We start from the raw sequence: 20,499 nt of genomic DNA on the forward strand, positions 1-20,499 counted from the left end.
CATTAATCTCCCAATTCGCGGTCTATTTATGGGGTACGTGTATAACCTTAGTCATTCGGTTTGGTTGATTTATTCTTCGGTCTGATATTGCAACATAAATACACCTTCCTAATATGACATTTTCTGGCTTTGTGTACCTTGGTTATGCTGTGTCGAATATAGACAAAAGTAGATAAAATTGTATAACTCGTTATTACATATGATGGAAACTTGCATTTTCTGTCCATACTCAGTCAAAATAACAATCTGTAAAATAATAAGAAACATTTAAAATATGGCATTGATCCGTAATAGTGAGTACTTTTTACCACTTGGCCACTCGGGGCCACGGAGACAGTTTGTTATAAGGTTTCAGCTTTCTACCGAATTTTGACATAATGCATTATTTTTAATTATATTTCAATGTGTCTGCCTGAATGATACAACGAATTTCTTCACAATCAATCATTGCAAGCAATATTTACATGACGCCGATGATCACTAAAATATTTGGGGGTTTTAAATTTAAAAAAACATCCGGATCTTTTTTTGTTGTACGGCGTTAGTACGTGTAAGTTACCGGAAATTGAAACAGCACATGGCACAAAACAACTTTGCTCGTAATCAGTTGTCAAAACACGGATGGAAAGAGGGTATAGTAATTTGAAAATCATAAATTTTTACGAGTCAGACATTTTTCAATGTTAATTACATTCTGATATAAGATGTTGTGAATTTCTAAATTACTTTTATCTTCATTTATCGAGAAATGATATAAGTTATTAGTTTTCGAGTTTGTTACAGAGAGCTTAATGTTGTACAAATTTGGAAACTTCACAAGATGAGCCAAAATTACTCTGTGTATTTTGATATATATATATATATATATATATATATATATATATATATATATATATATACACACTGCTGTCGGGCATTTCTGCGCACCTAAGGTTTTCGTTTCCAATATTGAAGCAAAACGCATACCGAATTCGAGCGATTGACAAAAATAAAATACAGCCATGCTTACCATTTGAAAAGATGCAATTGAACTGTCACCAGAATATTCAGTTCAAAATAATATTAATTTTGGAAACAGGGATACCACCACCACCCCTGTTTTCCTGACTCGCGATATGTCGGCCTATTCTGCGCATAGCTTTGAAAAGATGTAATGTTTATCTATCGGGCTACAGAAATGAAATATATTACTTTGGACTGTTTCCGTCAGCAGTTCAGTCGAGTAATTATGTCAGGTTTATAGCTAGTTTTACAAAATTCAACGTAAAAATGCCAATAAATGGCAAGAGATATTAAGCAAACTAAACCGATCTTGTAAAAAAGTTAGTAAAGTTCAACATTTTATGAAAAATAAGCTATTACATGGAAGAGGAACAACAATGAATAGGATTTAATGTGATTACAATGTCTTGTTGATGGGGAAAAATTACTACAGAATTTAGAAACAGACTATACGCCTGGGAATTTGTTCATAATTTATGTTCTAGTGGCAAGCAGACACGTTGGGTAGCATACGATTTTGTAGGTGTGGGACAACTTCTTGCAAAATTGGAAACTTGGATTAAAGTAGTTTTGTTTTAAGGTACACATTTCCATCTTTTATTGAATGTATTTATTTGTATGATTCTTAAAGATGCATAGTAAATCGCATTTTCTGGGTTACAGGTTCAAGCAGGTCATGGAGTGGGTCTTCACGTTGCCATTTAGAAATCACATTTTTATGTACATTTCGAGTCTAAATGTGGGATATTTTTGTACATTTTATGAATATCACTTTTCTTAACTAATGTATGATTATTCTTTCTGGAGACAAAATGGATTTTTGACCCAAAATAACACGTGATCCAATGTTTACAGAAATGACTTATCGTTGCACAGAATTACCTGATGCGCAGAATTGGCCATCATGGCAGTAGTGCTTAAGTTTTTCAGCACATGATATGAATCCTTTCCTCAGTTGTTAAGGGCTATTGGTAGTTAAGTGCAAGGTATTTCAAAAACGCGTTTTCAAGCTGTAACATTAATTTCTTTGGTTTTATCATGGTGTCATTATTACATATTTATATTTGTTTGCCCACATAAACTCTAAGATATTACACCAGGAACTGTTCAAAACTTTAAACCTAAAAATAACCGGCCGTCAAAATTTCGAGTTTTGGAGATCAAGTTTTCGTAGTCTGAGTTTCCTCTGACCCTAGTCCTACATGTAAGACCTGACACTGATATTTATGTTTTGGGCGTCAGGGTCTTACAGCCTAACTAACAGTGCTGTGTAGTGTGTTTTGATGTCGACTAACATCGTTACGAAAGTAAAATTTTCAGGAATATTTCACACAACTGACAACTAAAATAATGACGCTTTTCAATAAAGTAAAGTTATAATGTTTTAGTCAGTCTTTACTTACTCTGATGCCTTTTCTCTAATAAATTCAAATTCTCACAAAAGAAATGGACCCATTTTCAAGTTTTTTGGCCCTCATTTCAGTTGGCAGGAAAGCGATGAAAGCCGAGAATGCTGAAATCGGGTTAAGTTGAAACAAAACGAATAAAAAAAATATTATGCCTATTGGAACTGTAAGCAATGGTTCATTTTGTTCAAGAAACAGATCCCCAGCATGAACCTACTTGAACTTACTTCGGCATACCTTGACTACTGTCGCATTGCAACAAATTCAAATGTATGTCAGTGGAACATGAAATTGCATCCATTTGCTAGTATCATATTTTCATTCCACCAGGATAAAGACAGCACAGTAAGATATAAATTACACATAAATTAGTGGGAAAAGGTCGATATAGGCTGCCAAGTGTGTGAGATGTTCCTGAAACTTTGATTGCTCATTCCGATGTCAACGACATCGGAACACACTATACAAGGTCGTTATTTGGATAGTAAGACATAGCACCTAAACAAAATCAACATGTGCTATGTCTTACATGTAGGACTACTCTGACCCTTGCCACCCCATTTTTTATATTTGGACATTGATGTTGGCATTTAGGCCACTGCCTATCGAAAAGTTGGAATTTGCCAACACCATTTGGTGTTTGCAAAAGGTAGCTGCTTACTAGCTGGCCTAGCAAACTTGAACAACCTTTCATCGAGATAAACCTGCATGAAATTGATAGGAATATGATTTATGTTCTCAAAAATCATGAGCATAGCATTCGCCATATCTTTAATATGCTGACAGACGAGACAAAAGTTCATCGTTGCTGAAATTTGACCAGAATCTCGCCATTTGCATTCCGAGTCACATGACTATACAAATCTCGCAACCTACATCAATGACATCTGAGGTCAAATAGTCACATGCATAGATCCTATGCAGTCTACCAGCACTCTTAATATCTTAAAATAAAATCTATATACAAAATTTTGTAATATTTTCTTTATAGATAATCACCACAATTTATAGTAGTGAATAAAAGTTACAAAGAATATAGATTTTCATAACAATAGATTATGGTATTGTAATTACAAATGGGTTCAAATGTTTAATCATAAGCTATGACAATTTAAAAAAAAAAATTTAAATTAGTTTTTAAAACTTCAACAGAAATTCTTGCTTTAAAACATTTTGAAACCAATTTTGAAACAACCCCTATTACATGTACATGACAGCATATGCACAGATATCTTCACACCATTGTGTTCATGCATTCAGACCACTAATTCATGACCAAATTCATGATTTTATATCCCTATTTTCACTAATTGTGAGCCTGGAAGGTTGACAGCTATGTATAAGGCTTCTAAAGTACAAGCCATGTACTCCCTAAATTTTATATACATTTTTTTTCTCCTACATGAAAAAAATTAACTTTCTTTAAAGTACGAAAAAAAACTTAAAAAGTTTATTATCATTTTGGGGAAGAGATCGCTCATGAATAACTTGGTGTGGCTCCTGAAATTTTATATGTATTTTTCTTGTACATGAAAAAATAGTTTTTCTTCTCAAAAGTACGAAAAATAATGCGCAAAATGTTTATTCTAGGATATCGTAAGGCTTTGCTAATGTTGCAAACTGTGATTTCCTTATTGGCAGCAAAATGTACCATCTGGTGATTTTATTTTATTGGCAACATTGTTGGCTGTTTAAATTTGTATATACAACTATTGGTTTGAGTGGAGAAATTTATAGGGCCCATGAAACAAAGCTGCAAACTTGATATAAAATTCACTGAAATTTATATATTGTTACATAAACAATTTCTTTGTCTATATTGACAAACCATCTTAACAGTGCATTGTTATATCATAACCCGCTTATGTTGACATAGAACATGAGTACTGAATGTTGTGAGATATCTGCTTTTTTGTTGTTGACATTTCTGGTAGTGGAGATCAACCGGACGAGGCATTATCTCGTAAGCTATCTTTCATCGGATTTTCGGATGCTCACTAGTGATTAACATATTTATATAGACTGACATTTATATGTTGATGGTAAGTAAAATTCTTCTTCTTTTCACTCAGAATTCAATCCTTCTGAACACTCGCATTTTCCGTACATTACCTTTGAAGCACCATTATGAAAATGTACTAAGCAAATGGAAAAAAACCAGTCTCAATCTTGCAAAGAAAGCCGACTACAATCTTCAGTAAAAACAAAGAACTTTTCTTCAAAGGAAGTCAATAATAAATTTAAGTAAAAGCAATGGAATCTGATGAATTTTTCTTTTTCCAGTTTGACTGGAACACATTTACTTTGCAGTGAAAGTTTACTTTTTGCAGGGAAAAAGTTCATGTTTGCGAACACTACCAATGGCGGCTTAAAACGCAAACTAACATTTACCGACTTGGGGCATACTGAAAAGTAAATGTGCTTCATCATTCATTACATGATTGTGTTATGTTTATCCACTGAATTCAGACTTATATGACCTGTGACAAAATTATTGAATATTTTAAATCTGTGTGCTTATTTTCGATGGAATTACTTGTATTGTGGATTCAATGTATGTGGTGAGATTCATGGGTGAGTACACGGTGTTGAAACTTTATTCATGCTATACATTAGACATGTATATATAAACAGTAGACACGTATATGTACCAATCCGTGGTTCTCTAAATAAAGTAAAATATTATATATGCCTTCTCTGTTTTCACTACAGGTGTCTTTCCCATTCAATATGCAACAATTTAAGATGGTAACTGTGCCAATGAAGCACATATTTTACCGCCTGCATTTATTACCTATACCCCCTTCCCTTGACAATTTTTTTTTGGGTACATGCATCATTTTCTTCAGCTAACTGACATGGCTGCTTATAACATGGTTCAGTCTATAACATGGTCGGGTTCTATGGCTCCCAACTACTGTGTTATAGCAGGGTCGCACTGTATGTGTTTTAAGAGACTGATAAGATGCTTCTGAAATACAAGTCATGTAGGTGTTTTAAGTGTTACGAGTATATGCTCTTAAAAGAGTGAAAACAACAAAATTTAACAAATAATTTTTTTCCCTTGAATACAAAGTGAAAAAGATGAGAAAAAAAATAACTTATGGTATTACAAATTAAATCCAAAATAATCCAAGAATTAAAAAAACAATTCCTAGTAAGCAAAGGTCCTGAATAAAGCTCAATTCAAGTCCCAAAGAGATCCAACATTGAAGGCGATGACATGTCTGTTATAGCCTGCCAAGTGCTGATATGTCAGCAGTCACTTGTTGAATCACAGAAATATTATTCCAGGTTAGAATTCAGTATAAATTCAATGAATGTCTTTATCCAAGAATTTTGTCAGAGCACTTCTGTATTTCCAGAGAAAATAATCACTTGAATTCAGTTATTTGAAGAAAATAAAATTCAGCCCAAGCTGATCACAACATAATACAGCTTAAAATGCTATATGTTAAAGTAGGACTGATAAAATCCTCACAGTCACAAGATAATATAGTACTTTGCTTGACATCAGGTCACAATTAGCATTTTCTAAAAATAAGTATTACCTAATGGAAAATAACCTTCTAGAATGATCTAACAAGCCTTGTTTATTTACAACACAATAGCCTACAGAATTTGCTTAGGAATATCCAAACCCTGGCCCTGATCAACATGTTTACCTGGATAATAATCTTGATAATAAGCTCATCCACATAGAGAATAATGAAGCTGTTTACATAAATGAAGTAAATACAAAAATTTAAAAAAAAAGACAGATAGGTCAAGCAGAAATAAACTCAACTTTGGACAAGGTCAAGTCCAGCATACAATGTTAAATTACAATCACATGTAATGAAATTTTTAAAAAAATTAAATAAACAAACAAACAATAAAATAAAATAAATATAAGAAACTGATACAAGGCTTCTAAAGTATGAGTTGTGTAGGTTCACTAAGGGACTGATACAAGGCTTGTAAAGTACAAGTCATGTAGGTGATCCAAGGGACTGATACAAGGCTTCTAAAGTACAAGTCATGTAGGTGTTTAGTACTGTTTTGGAAATGGATGTCTTTTTAGAATTTGATTGCTCTTACCTTTAAATGGTGATTATTCGTTTTGATCCTTGAACATTTATATTAATTGGAAGGTCATTGTATAAATGCCCCAAGAAAGACATACAGTGTTAAAAAACATCGACAATGTTTTGGCTGAGGTTGGCCTAAAGGTGAGATCCAGTAGAAAGTGTTGTCACAACACAAGCTATGCAGGTTGAAAAAATGTGTACTACCCTGTTATTTGTTATAATTAGAACCAGTATCTTCTTTTGTTGACCTAGTTTAGTACCTGGCCACCACTATAAAGGTGCATCAGTCAATAATTTTCATCTGTTAGGTTTTTGATGACACTTAAAGGTAGAGCATTCAACCATCAGGGCAGAATAGGCTTTTGTTAAACTATAAAAGTATTGAATTTTAGAGCAACAATTGTTTAATTTGAGATGAGTAAACATGACTATATTGATATACATTTTAGTCTTTGTCTATTCAGAATTTTTTGAAATCATGAAGAATTTTCTCTAGACTTGTGCATTCTAGTTTTGGGCAGTCATAGCATTTTGAGATCACTCTGAAATCTCTCTAGACTTGTCCATTGAAACTATTTTGAGATCACCCAAGACTCTGTCTAGACTTGTCATTTCAAACTATTTTGAGATCAAACAGAATTTTGTCTAGACTTGTCATTTCAAACTATTTTGAGATCACCCAGAACTCGGTCTAGACTTTTCCATTCAAACTATTTTGAGATCACCCAGAACTCTGTCTAGACTTGTCCATTCAAACTATTTTGAGATCACCCAGAACTCTGTCTAGACTTGTCCGTTCAAACTATTTCGAGATCACTCAGAAATCTCTGTGACTTGCCAATTCAGACTTTTGTTTTAGATCACTCAGAACTCTCTGTAGACTTATCCATTTTAACTAATTTGTGGTCTTTATGAAGTCTCTCTTTTAGCAAGTTATTGTGGTATCCTGATTGTAACAAGATACCCATTAATGTGAATAAGATACAAAGGTTTTAAGAGAGCATTCAGTTTACTACCATTGGAGAATACTTTTGATGTTTGTGCTTTACCTTTACTTTGTGATAAGAAAGAGATGTTGAATATAGTGCTTACATGTAGAAATATAATATAGCTTTTGGTGGCCTCACTACATTTATTAGAGGTACATTCCTTGAAATGTATAATCCTTGGAAACTTGCTACTGCATGATAGATCCCAAATTTTTGTGTCTGATTGATCCTTTTTATCATTTAGCTGATAAGATGAGATCCAAAAATAGAAGTTAATAATCTTTTAAATAATTTTACTCAGTTTGTGGGATTGAGATTTTAAAAGGTTAACTTTTTTCAGGGTGTTCCACTCAAAAAGAATTCTCCCTTTTTTTAGGATCAGGCTTGGGAAAAGCAGAAGATGGTATAAAGGAGGCTATCAAAGTGAAAATCAAGAATGATACAGCAGGGGTCAGTAAAACTACATGTATTAATCAGTTCTGCCTATTCAGATTCAGATTTTTTAAGTCTTGCTTTATAAATTTCCTTGGGAAAGTGTGCGGTATTTGCAGGTCTCCTTGATTATATAACAAACTAGTTGGGGCCCATATCAGCTGTGTTTTGTACTGAATTGCATTCTATTAAGAACAGCATTGTGTGTTGAACCATGTATAGTGGTAATGATCATATTTTGTCAAATAATATTTAATAAAGGAAATTAAGGTAAAATACCAAGTCAGACCTAAATACCCTTATGATTTAACCGTAAGTCTTACTGAAATGACTCCTAAATTATAGGTGGAATAATGAGAATAAAAATACAAAATTACGATCATTGTGGGTAAATCTGAATATTGGCTTGTCCAGATTTGATCTTGATCTGGGTTTTATATTAGATTCATTGGAGCTGGTCAGGGAACCAGTCCAAAGTTATAGGACTACATCTGCTTCTTCAGTCCCCTGATGTTTCTTCTGCAAAATACATGCATGATCAAGCTGTTGCTTATAGCACCGTCTCAAAATGGAGTCCACAAAAAGATAACATGTTGAAGGCAAAGGGACAAAGAGTCACTTAGAACTCTTGAGTCATATAGCCAATATTGTACTGATATGCTGTTATACATACATACACATACATACATGCATGCATGCATACATACATACATACATACATACACACACACACACACACACATACATACATACATACATCTAAAATTTCAGGAATTGTAACTTAATGTAATTGTAGAAACCATATAATTCATGAGTTTTGAATACATCTTATTACTGTCTTGATCTAGGTTGGTCATGATCCTGGTGCAGATTTCACCTTCCACTGGTGGGATCATGTGTTTAACAAGGCAGCAGGCAGCATTCATGTAAAAAATACAGAGGTAAGTGTTATGTGTTTAGAGGCTCTTACAAAAGTAACAAGAAAAAAGTGAAGACAACAAGCTTTGTAAAATTATTTCTCAAGAGAAACAAGGTAAAAATGAGAAAAAGAACTACCGGTTTTACGAATCAAATACAAAAATAATCCAAGATTTAACAAAAAACAGAAGTCCTAGTAATAAAAAGTCCTAATGAAACTGAGTTCGATTCCCGATAAAATCCAAAATGAAAGACGATGACGTATGCTGTGGTCAGCATTGTACTGATGTGTCAACAGTTCTTTTTGAATCACAGAAAATAATATTCCAGTTTTTGAATTCTGTGAAAATTTCGATAAATGTATTTGTCGAAGAATTAGTTTAGAGCACTAGTATTTCCAGGGAAAACAAACTTGAAATCCAAATAAATTGAAGAAAACAAAATAATTAGCCCAAAATTGGTCACAACATAAAACACTTTAACTTCTCAAGTGTTAAGGCACTAATGACTATTCTTTCTCAAAACATCAATAATAAATCTAGCTACAATGCGAAACAGTTGCCCGGATTGGGTCAATCTGCTGGAAAAACCTAATTGATACATGTTATTTTTCATATACTCCAAGTATGGCCTCAACTTCACTTTATGAATCTTACTCTGAGACAGAATTTTTAAAAAGTTGTTTACTGCAACTCTTAATGGTTCTGAATCAAGGTCAGGAACTATGTCAGCATTAGATACAAAGTTTCTATTATTGTTTCCTTTGAAAAATATAAAAAAAGATCAGAACTGAATTCTATTCCAGTAAATAAAGTTACATTACAACAGCATGTAGTGGAATTAAAAAAAATGTAAAACTAACAAAGAAACAAACAATTAAATCAAATATAAATTAAATCAAATATACATAATAATATAAGAAATATATCATGTTCTTTGGAATATTCTATACACCCCAGCTGCTTATTGGATAAATACATGCCACTGTATTAAACCAAGCCCCAAGTACTGTCATAAATAAATAGTCTGGTATCTGTTACGTCACACTGTAATCCTGTATGCACTTACGGTGGACCTGAGCTATGTCCAATTCAGATCAGATCATTCCTTGATTCTAATGGTGCAACCAGTCTTTGTAGCCAAGAACATGCTCCCATCAGCAGGCTGATGTTGACACTGCTCTAAGTCTTCGATGGTTATTTCTACTGAAGTGATCATGCAGTTCCCTGACCATGCAGTAGAATTACTTGAAGCGTGCAGAGTAAAGTCATGGAACCAGAAAGTACCCATTCTTGTAATCAGGGCTGGGAGAGAGGATGGCACCCTTCAAGCTCTATTATCAGTGGGTTATACACTTGGTGTACTCTGAAATCGCAAAGGATAAGCTCATGAAATTAGAGAGATTTCTTACATTTCATAATATTTAAATCTGGGAAGCTGTTGGCTGGGATTTACCTGTGCAGAGAAAAGATGTGATTCCAGTGAGTTGAGTGACTACTGCCCAGATGACATCAGCACAACCTCCTCGTGTCAAGTAGTTTGGTATTTTCTTTGGATTTGCCCATAAAATATATTGGTGATCCAAATTCAATAATTCTATTCTTAACAGGGTATAGTTGTCTTGTATGATCATCGCTTGTGTTGTGTGAGTGGTCTGTCCTTGTTATTGACAATTTATTAATCTTTCCCTTGATGTGTACCTGTGGTAAAGGTAGGATGGTAAACATTGATTCCTGCTATTGCCTATCTCAAAATATTATGAGATCAGGGAATGTATTCAAGAGAAAGCAAATTTTTAATAAATTGTGTTTATCTGTGAAAACTTTGTTATGACTATGGCCTTACAAGAGCCAAAACCAAAACTTTTTGTAAAATTTAACAGATAATTTATTTCCTTAGAACACAAAGTGAAAATTCAAACATAAGTTAAAGTATTGCAAATCAATACCCAAATAGTCCCAAAAGTTCTAACATGGGGCCAAATGTATGAAGTTCCAATTGAATTCCAGTGGTATTTGAAATAATTTCTGATATTGAATGTGTTGATGTGCATGTAGTTGTGAATATGCTAATGTGCCAATAGCTTGCATTGTGATGATGTGCTGTCTTTTGATTTATCACAATAATATCGTCCAAAATGTAATTGTCTGAATTCACTATAATTTCAAATTAGTGTTTTAATCCAAGAATATTATAGAGCTTTTTGCAATTCCAGTAAATAATAATTTGAATAAATAATTCAACCCAAACTAAAAACTGACAAGAACAATATGACTGATTATGCTTCCCATGTTAAGGCAAGAATGAGTCATTGTTAAAGTAAACAACACTATATAAAAAGTTAAGACTCAAAAATAGTCAGGATGTAGGTCAGTCTCCTATAAAACATTCAAAGTTGTCAAAAGGTTTAGGAATTTCCAAATGAAAACTTGATGTCTTAGACCCAGATTCAAGTAAACATGTTTACCATTAATAATGATCAGAATAATCCACAGTCATAGAGGAATATTATCTTTTTATTATGTTGTATACAAAATAAGTGTTAACTGGTCAGATGCACCATGATTTTGATTTTGGACGGTCAGGTACAAAATACAGATGTACATAATATATAAGAAAAGCCAACAAATAATACAAATTAAATATACATATAAAAAACTTACACAATCACATCCTAATGAAACCCTCCTAACCACCCTTCAGATCCAGTTTGATGTATTACTTGGGTTTAAACTGGTGCCACCTGTCAGTGGCCAAGGTGAGGTAATGGGAAGAGTTACTCCCCTTTGTCTACCAATGTATATTCAGAAAAAAAGCTTGATTTGTTAGGTAGCTTATTTTTATAATGTTAATGTCATCAGGTAAATATTCTCAGAAAATATATTTTACTTCTAAATTTGCTTTGTCAAATGTTAATATCAATGTCCATGGAATAGTGAATTAGTTTTCTGTTCTCATGAGCAAATGGCTTTTAAGTATATTCAGTTACATTAAAAATTATGCCTCTGCAATCTGTGACATTATAGCATCATTCTTAATGTCACAACATGATCAAACATTGCATATAAAAAATTTAATTATATTATGCTGAAAGAATAAAAGAAGTTCGACTAAGCTGTAGGGATATCTTGTTGAGAACATTTAAAAAAATAATTATTGATTTGCATATTAATTGATTACAGAATGGTGTTGAGGTCAAGAAAGTATCAGCTGACAATGGTCCCGTGATCTCAAAGAAGAGAAAGACATATGACAAAAAGAACATGTTGTATGGACAGTTTGTAAAGGTAGTCAGTTTATTTATTTTTTTGGGGTACAGGTTATCATACCATGTTGTATGGACAGTTTGTAAAGGTACACTCAGTTTATTTATTTTCTTGGGGTGTACAGGTTATCATACCATGTTGTATGGACAGTTTGTAAATGTGCAGTCAGTTTATTTACTTTTTGGGGTACAGGTTATCATGAATTTGCAAATAATGATAGATTTGTATTCAGACTGTTTCTAACCTTAGTAGCCATTTTTATCACACCGTTTTCACGTCTATTTTTAGTTGAAACTCAATTTCATGAATTTGACGGAACTTCAGTTTGGTAACTACTGTTGAAAAAGCAAGGGACTGCTCTTTTTCGTTTGCTCTTTTTTTTAATACTGCCTTCAGTAACCAAAATGTAACTGGCAATTTATTGTTTTTATTTGTCCTCCACAAAAAATTTGATCATGTGATCATATATATATTTAGCACCATGGGATGTTAATTTAACAGGGCACTTTTGTCATTGACACCAATTAATCTGAACACTTAAAACTCTTGGACATACCTGTTATGTATCAAAGAGAAGCAGGTGGCTTGTAAAGCAATTAACTTCATTGTTTGAAGAGATAGGAATAAAGGGCAGTAAGTTTAAAAATAGCACATTGGAATTTGATCCATTGTTCAAAGATTTAAAGGAGACACAGGAGTGGCACTGCATTTCCTGACTTAATTTATGGCTTATGCTTGGGTAAGAAAGAACCCTGTCAGTTTTGTATTCTAAAGGTCAAAAGTCAAGGTCACTATTACTAAAAGAATAAAAATGGTTTCCACAAAATAACATTTTCTTCTAAACATAACTGGACCAAACTTTGTGGAAGCCTGTCAATTTTTGGGTAAACAAATGGAAAGTCAGCAGGAATTGTACCACATTAAATTGTACTTGATGTGCCAAGAATCTTTTCTCTTTAAGTGCTAGACCAGTTGTCACCATAAATTGCATTAAATGTGAGTTTTTTCAATCTAGGGTGCAACTTTATCAGATGGAAGTTATGAATCAGTACCAGGAAGGAAAGAAGAAAGTAGTGATGATGAGGAAAAAACAAAGAATAAAACAGCTATAATGTAAGTATATGTATTCATCTAGTTCAGTATGCATTTCTTGGAGTGGTGTAACATGAAGATTAATAGAATTCATCATAGGGATATTCCATCTGAGAGCCAGAATTTGCAGGCAGGAACAGATTTGTTCTGGGGCTTCGAGTGGTCTAAAGCGCCCTGCGTTACGGATCACTGCCATCTCACCTCTGTCTGCGTGGGTTCGAGTCTCGGATTCTGCTAATGTGGGTATGTGAGAAAGCTTGCCAGTAGCTTCTCGTGGGTCAGTGGTTCTTTCCGGGGTTTTCCCGGGTTCTTCCTCCACCATCAGTATTGGCTGCCATGTATAGCCTATTGTGTGCTATCAAATTCTGATTCATAGAGTGGATTTCCCAATCCTGCATCAACACATCTGATGGACTATTTCTCATTGGAATACATTCTCTGACCACAATAATGTTCAGAAATATATTTCAGTACCTCTCTAATCCATTTATCACAGAAGGAAAAATAAATCCTTTTTTTTTTTTTGCTTGTCTATATACCACATAGGCAAAGGCAAGAAACTCACTAATTACCTCCCCTTCCCACTGCAGTGGTATAGTCATTACTGCATTGCCTCTCGTTATCAATAAGAGATTGGATTTAATTCTAACCATATGTCTAGAAAGTAGGTATTGTATTGAGTATTATTTGCTACACATTGTGCAAGGTTGACTTTCATTTCTAACCTTGTATTCCAGCGTTGTTTTTGTTAGCGGTAACATTTTTGACCGCAGTTTAACTTGAGATTCAGAGGCAGTATAATTAAAAGGATAGGACGCCAAGCTTCACAACAACTGACATTGACATGCCACTCTAACTGCAAAGCAACAACCTGCCTGTAATTGCCAGATTCCTGTCCTACAACAAGCCATGTCAAAATCTAATACATTAACAACATCCCATTAATTATTAACATTAAAACAGACTGTATTCATGTGTATTGTGTATGTGCACATATCAATATTTATGACTGATAGAACCATACATAGCACCCATAATTACATGTATGTTACGTAAATCATACATGCTCAGTGAATTAGACTAAATATATGCTAGTAATTGTTGAGAATAAAACACCAGTACAAGTACAGCATTGATTCATAATACAAAATGAGTCCATTAATTTTAAATATAAAAATATGAAACATGTCATGTCCACCTTGTTGGCTCAAATTAGAAGAAAGAAATCCACCATAATTACACTTACACTCGGACAGCTTGGAATAAAATGATTATCCCCTGCAATATCTGCTGCAATATACCTGTCTGCCTGAACATGTAACCCAGTATTGTACTTTGCACACTTTGCTGATAACTAAAGTGTTTTCAGTTTCATTACAAGAAGAGTCAACTTAATAAATAACTACAGTCACCTCAGTTATCTGGTAGTCTGAAATATCAGATGCATCATATCAAGTATCTAAGTGATACGTCATCTTACTCGTGTGTGTCAGTGATTTTGCTTGTGTGTGTGTATAGATAGGTTGTTGTTTTAGTTTGATTTACCTTTCCTGTGCATCATGTTATTCTCTAAGATGATATAATAGTTTTACAATTAAAGGAAAATTATTTGCTTGTGACCAACTGTTTTATTCAGAGTAAAATGTACATGTAGAAGATCTGATATTAATCAAGTTTTGAATTTTGAATGTACATGTAGTATCCATGTAGTATCCTTGTCTTGTCTTACATGTAGTATCCATGTCATATTGTACATGTAGTATCCTTTTCATGTTGTACATGTATCCATTTTATGTAGTTCATGTTGAATCCATGCCATGTTGTAAATGTATTATCCATTTCAAGTTGTACATGTAGTATCCATGTCATGTTGTACATGTAGTATCCATTTCATGTATATGTGTTATCCATTTCAAGTTGTACATGTAGTACCCATGTACTGTTGTACATGTAGTATCCATGTCAGGTTGTACACATAGTATCATTGCCATGTTGTAAATGTTGTATCCATGTGATGTAAATATGGTATCCATGCCATGTTGGACATGTAGTATCCATGTCATGTTGTATCCATGCTGTGTTGTACATGTTGCATCTATGTCATGCTGTATCCATGCTATGTTGTACATGCTGTATCCATGCCATGTTGTACATGTAGTATCCATGTCATGTTGTACATGTAGTATTCATGTCATGTTGTACATATTGTTTGTTATGTTGTACATGTAGTGTCCATGTCATGTTGTACATGTATCCTTGTCATGTTGTACATATAGTATCCATGTCATGTTGTACATATTATGTCATGTTGTACATGTAGTATCCATGTCATGTTGTACATATTGTTTGTTATGTTGTACATGTAGTATCCATGTCATGTTGTACATGTATCCTTGTCATGTTGTACATATTATGTCATGTTGTACATGTAGTGTCCATGTCATGTTGTACATGTATCCTTGTCATGTACATATAGTATCCATGTCATGTTGTACATATTATGTCATGTTGTACATGTAGTATCCATGTCATGTTGTACATATTGTTTGTTATGTTGTACATGTAGTATTCATGTCATGTTGTACATGTATCCTTGTCATGTTGTACATATAGTATCCATGTCATGTTGTACATATTATGTCATGTTGTACATGTAGTATCCATTTCATGTTGTACATGGTGTATCCATGTCATGTTGTACATGTAGTATCTGTCATGTTTTAGTATCCATGTCATTTTGTACATGTATCCATTTCATTGTGTACATGGTGTATCCATGTCATATTGTACATATTGTGCATGTCATGTACATGTAGTATGGATGTCATGTTGTATCTATATGTTGTATACACATATTGTTGTCTATAGTTTTAGAAAGGCTGCAGATCTTTCATTGTTATATCTCAGCTTCTGTATTGAATGGAATTGGGACTAGGGATCAGTTGTGCAGAAATGTGGTCTTGCTCAGATTTTAAATCTTTTATTTTATTTATTTAGTAAGATCTCAAATCCTAAAAAACTGTCTTGCTGATACAATTAATATGATTACTCAAAGTACAGATTGTTAGATTGGTGGGGATAACAGTGCTATGTCGTTCTGCTCTTTTTTTTTGGTTTTGAAAATTATCATTTCTATTTTTTTTCCTGCAGACCTGCTAACGAGCAAGAAATTTTCAAGCTTTGTGGAGGCCTTACTGCACACAAGTAAGTACTTTGCTGTGTACAAGTTTGTTATAAAATTTGCTTTAATAGAATGTACAGCTTTGTAGAAGACCTACTTCTTCCAGGTAAGTGCTTTGCCATGTACAAGTTTTGTTGTAAAATTTGCTTCGTTATGATGTACAGCTTTTTGGAGACCCTACTGCTCACAGGTAAGTACTTTACTATGTACAGGATTTTTATATAAAATTTTCTTCGCTAGGATGTACAGATTCTTGGAGGCCCTACTGCTGACAGGTAAGTACTTTGCTATTTACAGGTTTGTTATAAAATTTACTTCCTTTGGCCTGATCATTAGCATGGATTCTCATTTTGTTGACCACATACGGTGTTTTCAGCAGCAGAGACTAGTGTTTTGCTCACTTATGCCAACATGGAACCTCTTGTGTGTCTTATGGTCTTTAACCAAATTGCAAGAAGCTTACACTCAGGACTGTTTTCTTCCTTCCCTATGTGTCTGCAAGATGAAAGAGTGACATTTAAGTCATATCCATTGAACAAGGTTGTCTAAGGTTGAACAAGGTTTCCAACCAGATTTATTAGCCATGAACCAGCTACCTTCAGTCACACCACTTCCTGTAGAGAGCCCCCCATCTCATTTGTAGTTGTGCTTGTGATGATCAGGATCATCATTTATGCCCAGTTGGGCATTAGGATTTTATTTTGCCACTTTTAAAATGAATGGGTATGAAATGAGTTTTTTCTCCCCTTGAAGGGATCTGCTAACATTTTAGTATCCAGTTTCTAGATGGATTGTCTTAATGATCAAGACAGGTTATCAGTGTTTCTAGATGGATTGTCTTAATGATCAAGACATGTTTTCAGTGTTTCAAGATGGATGGTCTTAATGATCAAGACAGGTCATCAGTGTTTCTAGATGGATTTTCTTAATGATCAAGACAGGTTATCAGTGTTTCTAGATGGATTGTCTTAATGATCAAGACAGATTATCAGTGTGTCTAGATGGATTGGCTTAATGATCAAGACAGGTTATCAATCCCTGGCTGATACATCTTTCATTGATGACAATTAAAGCCTGTTTGGTCTTAGCTATTGCTGCCTCATGGGCCTGTCTAACTCATTCAGCATGGGCCTATCTAACTCATTCAGCATGGGCCTGTCTAACTCATTCAGCACGGGCCTGTCTAACTCATTCAGCACGGGCCTGTCTAACTCATTCAGCATGGGCCTGTCTAACTCATTCAGCATGGGCCTGTCTAATTCATTCAGCATGGGCCTGTCTAACTCATTTAGTATGGGTCTAACTCATTCAGCATGGGCCTGTCTAACTCATTCAGTATGGGTCTAACTCATTCAGCATGGGCCTGTCTAACTCATTCAGTATGGGTCTAACTCGTTCAGCATGGGTCTGTCTAACTCATTCAGTATGGGTCTAACTCATTCAGCATGGGCCTGTCTAACTCATTCAGTATGGGTCTAACTCATTCAGCATGGGCCTGTCTAACTCATTCAGCATGGGCCTGTCTAACTCATTCAGCACGGGCCTGTCTAACTCATTAAGCACGGGCCTGTCTAACTCATCCAGCATGGGCCTGTCTAACTCATTAAGCACGGGCCTGCCTAACTCATTAAGCACAGATCTGTCTAACTCATTAAGCATGGGCCTGTCTAACTGATTCAGCATGGGCCTGTCTAACTCATTTAGTATGGGTCTAACTCATTCAGTATGGGTCTGTCTAACTCATTCAGCATGGGCCTGTCTAACTCATTCAGCATGGGCCTGTCTAACTCATTCAGCACGGGCCTGTCTAACTCATTCAGCATGGGCCTGTCTAACTCATTCAGCATGGGCCTGTCTAACTCATTCAGCATGGGCCTGTCTAACTCATTCATTATGGGTCTAACTCATTCAGCATGGGTCTAACTCATTCAGCATGGGCCTGTCTAACTCATTAAGCATGGGCCTAACTCATTCAGTATGGGTCTAACTCATTCAGCATGGGCCTGTCTAACTCATTAAGCATGGGCCTGTCTAACTCATTCAGCATGGGCCTGTCTAACTCATTCAGCATGGGCCTGTCTAACTTGTTCAGCATTGGGATGGCAATCACACAGGACCTCATGCTACCTTCATTCCATCAGTGTGAAGGCATATATTATTTAGGCCCATAGCTGTGGTACAGAAAGTAGCTAAGTTACACGATTCTAACATTTCTGCTGTAAGGGTGAGTATTCCTTTTTTATTCAAGTTCTTGAGGCCATGAGCCACAGATCAATAGGGCAAATCCAGCTATGTAATAACCACAGACAACGTATTACTGATTTTAAAATCAAATATTTGGGTGAAGGGAGTGTAAATTGGGTGAGGGGAGTGTAAAATTAATTATAATGATACAATAACTGTTGGTAATGCTACATTCCTTCCTCCCACCTGGTTCTGATGTCCCATGAAAATGAGGACTACGACACATGTGCACTGTTCAGGAAGTGTCTGATATGCAGTCAGCACAATGCCAAATCATTTCTACAATTTCTTCAATACAAGGTATGTCATTCTCATGATGGTCTTGTTTTTACAAAGCATATTTATGGAATTTTCATTCCACATTATTTGCCATGAAGAACACAATTAATTATGTGAAGTCAGTATATGGAATTTTCATTCCACATTTTTTGCCATGAAGAACACAATGAATTATGTGAAGTCAGTATATGGAATTTTCATTCCACATCATTTGCCATGAAGAACACGATGAATTATATGTGAACTTAGTATAGGGAATTTCCGATCCTCATAAATCTGTATGATATGCAGCTTTCGTTACCTCGTTAAAATGTGCTTCTTTAAGATCTGGGATATAAATGGGATTTTAGATTTAAGGTTTCGCAAGTTTCATTGTAGTTAAAAGTGGCTGTAAGTATGGTTGTGAAAATGGAGGCTTTATCCACTTGCCAATCCAGGATGGTACCATATAGTGTTGCAGTGGCAGCTCCAACCACATCTCCATCTTTTGAATGGTCTGTATGATCGTATCTCTCATAGGTGCAACACTGGTATTACTAGTATATGCTGAAAACTTTTCATTCAACTCTAGTTTCAATACATGTATGAAGTTTCAAGATAGCAAGCCAGTTACCCAGGTGAGTGATATTAATCCCACCTATTCCTCTTGTTTTAAATATCTCATATTTTTATTTTAAATATTTTAGGGCAGCAAGGCATGGCCACAATCTAAATGGGAAGCTTTCCAGGGTTGAGGAGCAGGAACGACTTTTAGTGGAAAGCATGAAGAGGACATTGGGAAAGCACAGCAATGATAACAAGATATCAAGTTCAGATACTGGTGGAAAACACAGCAATGATAACAAGATATCAAGTTCAGATACTGGTGGAAAGCACAGCAATGATAACAAGATATCAAGTTCAGATACTGGTGGAAAGCACAGCAATGATAACAAGATATCAAGTTCAGTTACTGGTGGAAATTACCAGTGTGAAGAAAGTAGCATGGATGTAGAGCAAAAATCTGTAAAGAAGAAGAAAAATAAGAAAAAGAGAAAATATGAACAGCTAAATTTGGTTGATGCAAATAATAGTTTGGAAGAATTTACTTGTTCTGTTAACAATGGCAATGTGGACAATGAAATTTATGGTCAAGTACAGGAAGAAGCCAAACCAAGAAAGTCAAAGAAGTCCAAGAAGACGAGAGGTGATGGACAGTTAATGGATAACAGTTTACATAACAAGAAAAAGAAGATTCATTTTGATTCTCTTCATCGTGAAGTTTTAAAAAATGAACCCTGTGAAGTGAAAGAAAAGCTCGAGGTAAACCAAGGGGTAAAGGAGATGAAAGAAAAAGCCACTGGAAAGTCCAAGAAGTTGAAGAAAAGCAGACGGGAGATGAATTAGATGGCAGTGATTGATGTTGACATTAAGGGAAAGATTATAATTTATCCAGTTATGAATACGAGACCTGTGACAAGGTGACTTTAGAAAGAACAAAAAAAGTCAAAAGGAAAAAAGTAAGATAGAGGAATTGCCTAATAACCAGATGAAGAATTTAAAGAATTGCCTAATAACCAGATGAAGAATTTAAAGATGGAGAAAAGAAATTAACTTTTTAGTGGCAAAAATACCCTTAAA

The 20,499-nt window shown here is 34.6% G+C and overlaps 1 protein-coding gene across 1 annotated transcript; it reads left to right on the forward strand.

Moving 5' to 3' along the window:
• The first annotated feature begins 549 nt into the window (after positions 1–549).
• On the forward strand, positions 550–20,422 carry LOC149792918 (uncharacterized). The gene is made up of 7 exons (XM_089966758.1): positions 550–632; positions 7,844–7,917; positions 8,748–8,840; positions 12,000–12,104; positions 13,099–13,196; positions 16,326–16,379; positions 19,566–20,422. The coding sequence occupies exons 1-7, from the start codon at positions 578–580 to the stop codon at positions 20,263–20,265; spliced, it is 1,179 nt and encodes a 392-aa protein (XP_089822884.1). The 5' UTR covers positions 550–577; the 3' UTR covers positions 20,266–20,422.
• Positions 20,423–20,499: the final 77 nt, after the last annotated feature.

The sequence above is a fragment of the Sinohyriopsis cumingii genome, chromosome 8 (genome assembly GCF_028554795.1).
Source record: "Sinohyriopsis cumingii isolate HCF-2022 chromosome 8, ASM2855479v2, whole genome shotgun sequence".
Taxonomy (NCBI): Eukaryota; Metazoa; Mollusca; class Bivalvia; order Unionida; family Unionidae; genus Sinohyriopsis; species Sinohyriopsis cumingii.

Excerpts from the sequence above, each read along its gene's own strand:
- LOC149792918 (XM_089966758.1), top strand. The coding sequence starts at position 578 with ATGGCACAAAACAACTTTGCTCGTAATCAGTTGTCAAAACACGGATGG. Across the intron at positions 12,105-13,098 it reads TGTATGGACAGTTTGTAAAG|GGTGCAACTTTATCAGATGG; the intron begins GTAGTCAGTTTA and ends TTTTCAATCTAG. Across the intron at positions 16,380-19,565 it reads GGAGGCCTTACTGCACACAA|GGCAGCAAGGCATGGCCACA; the intron begins GTAAGTACTTTG and ends TAAATATTTTAG.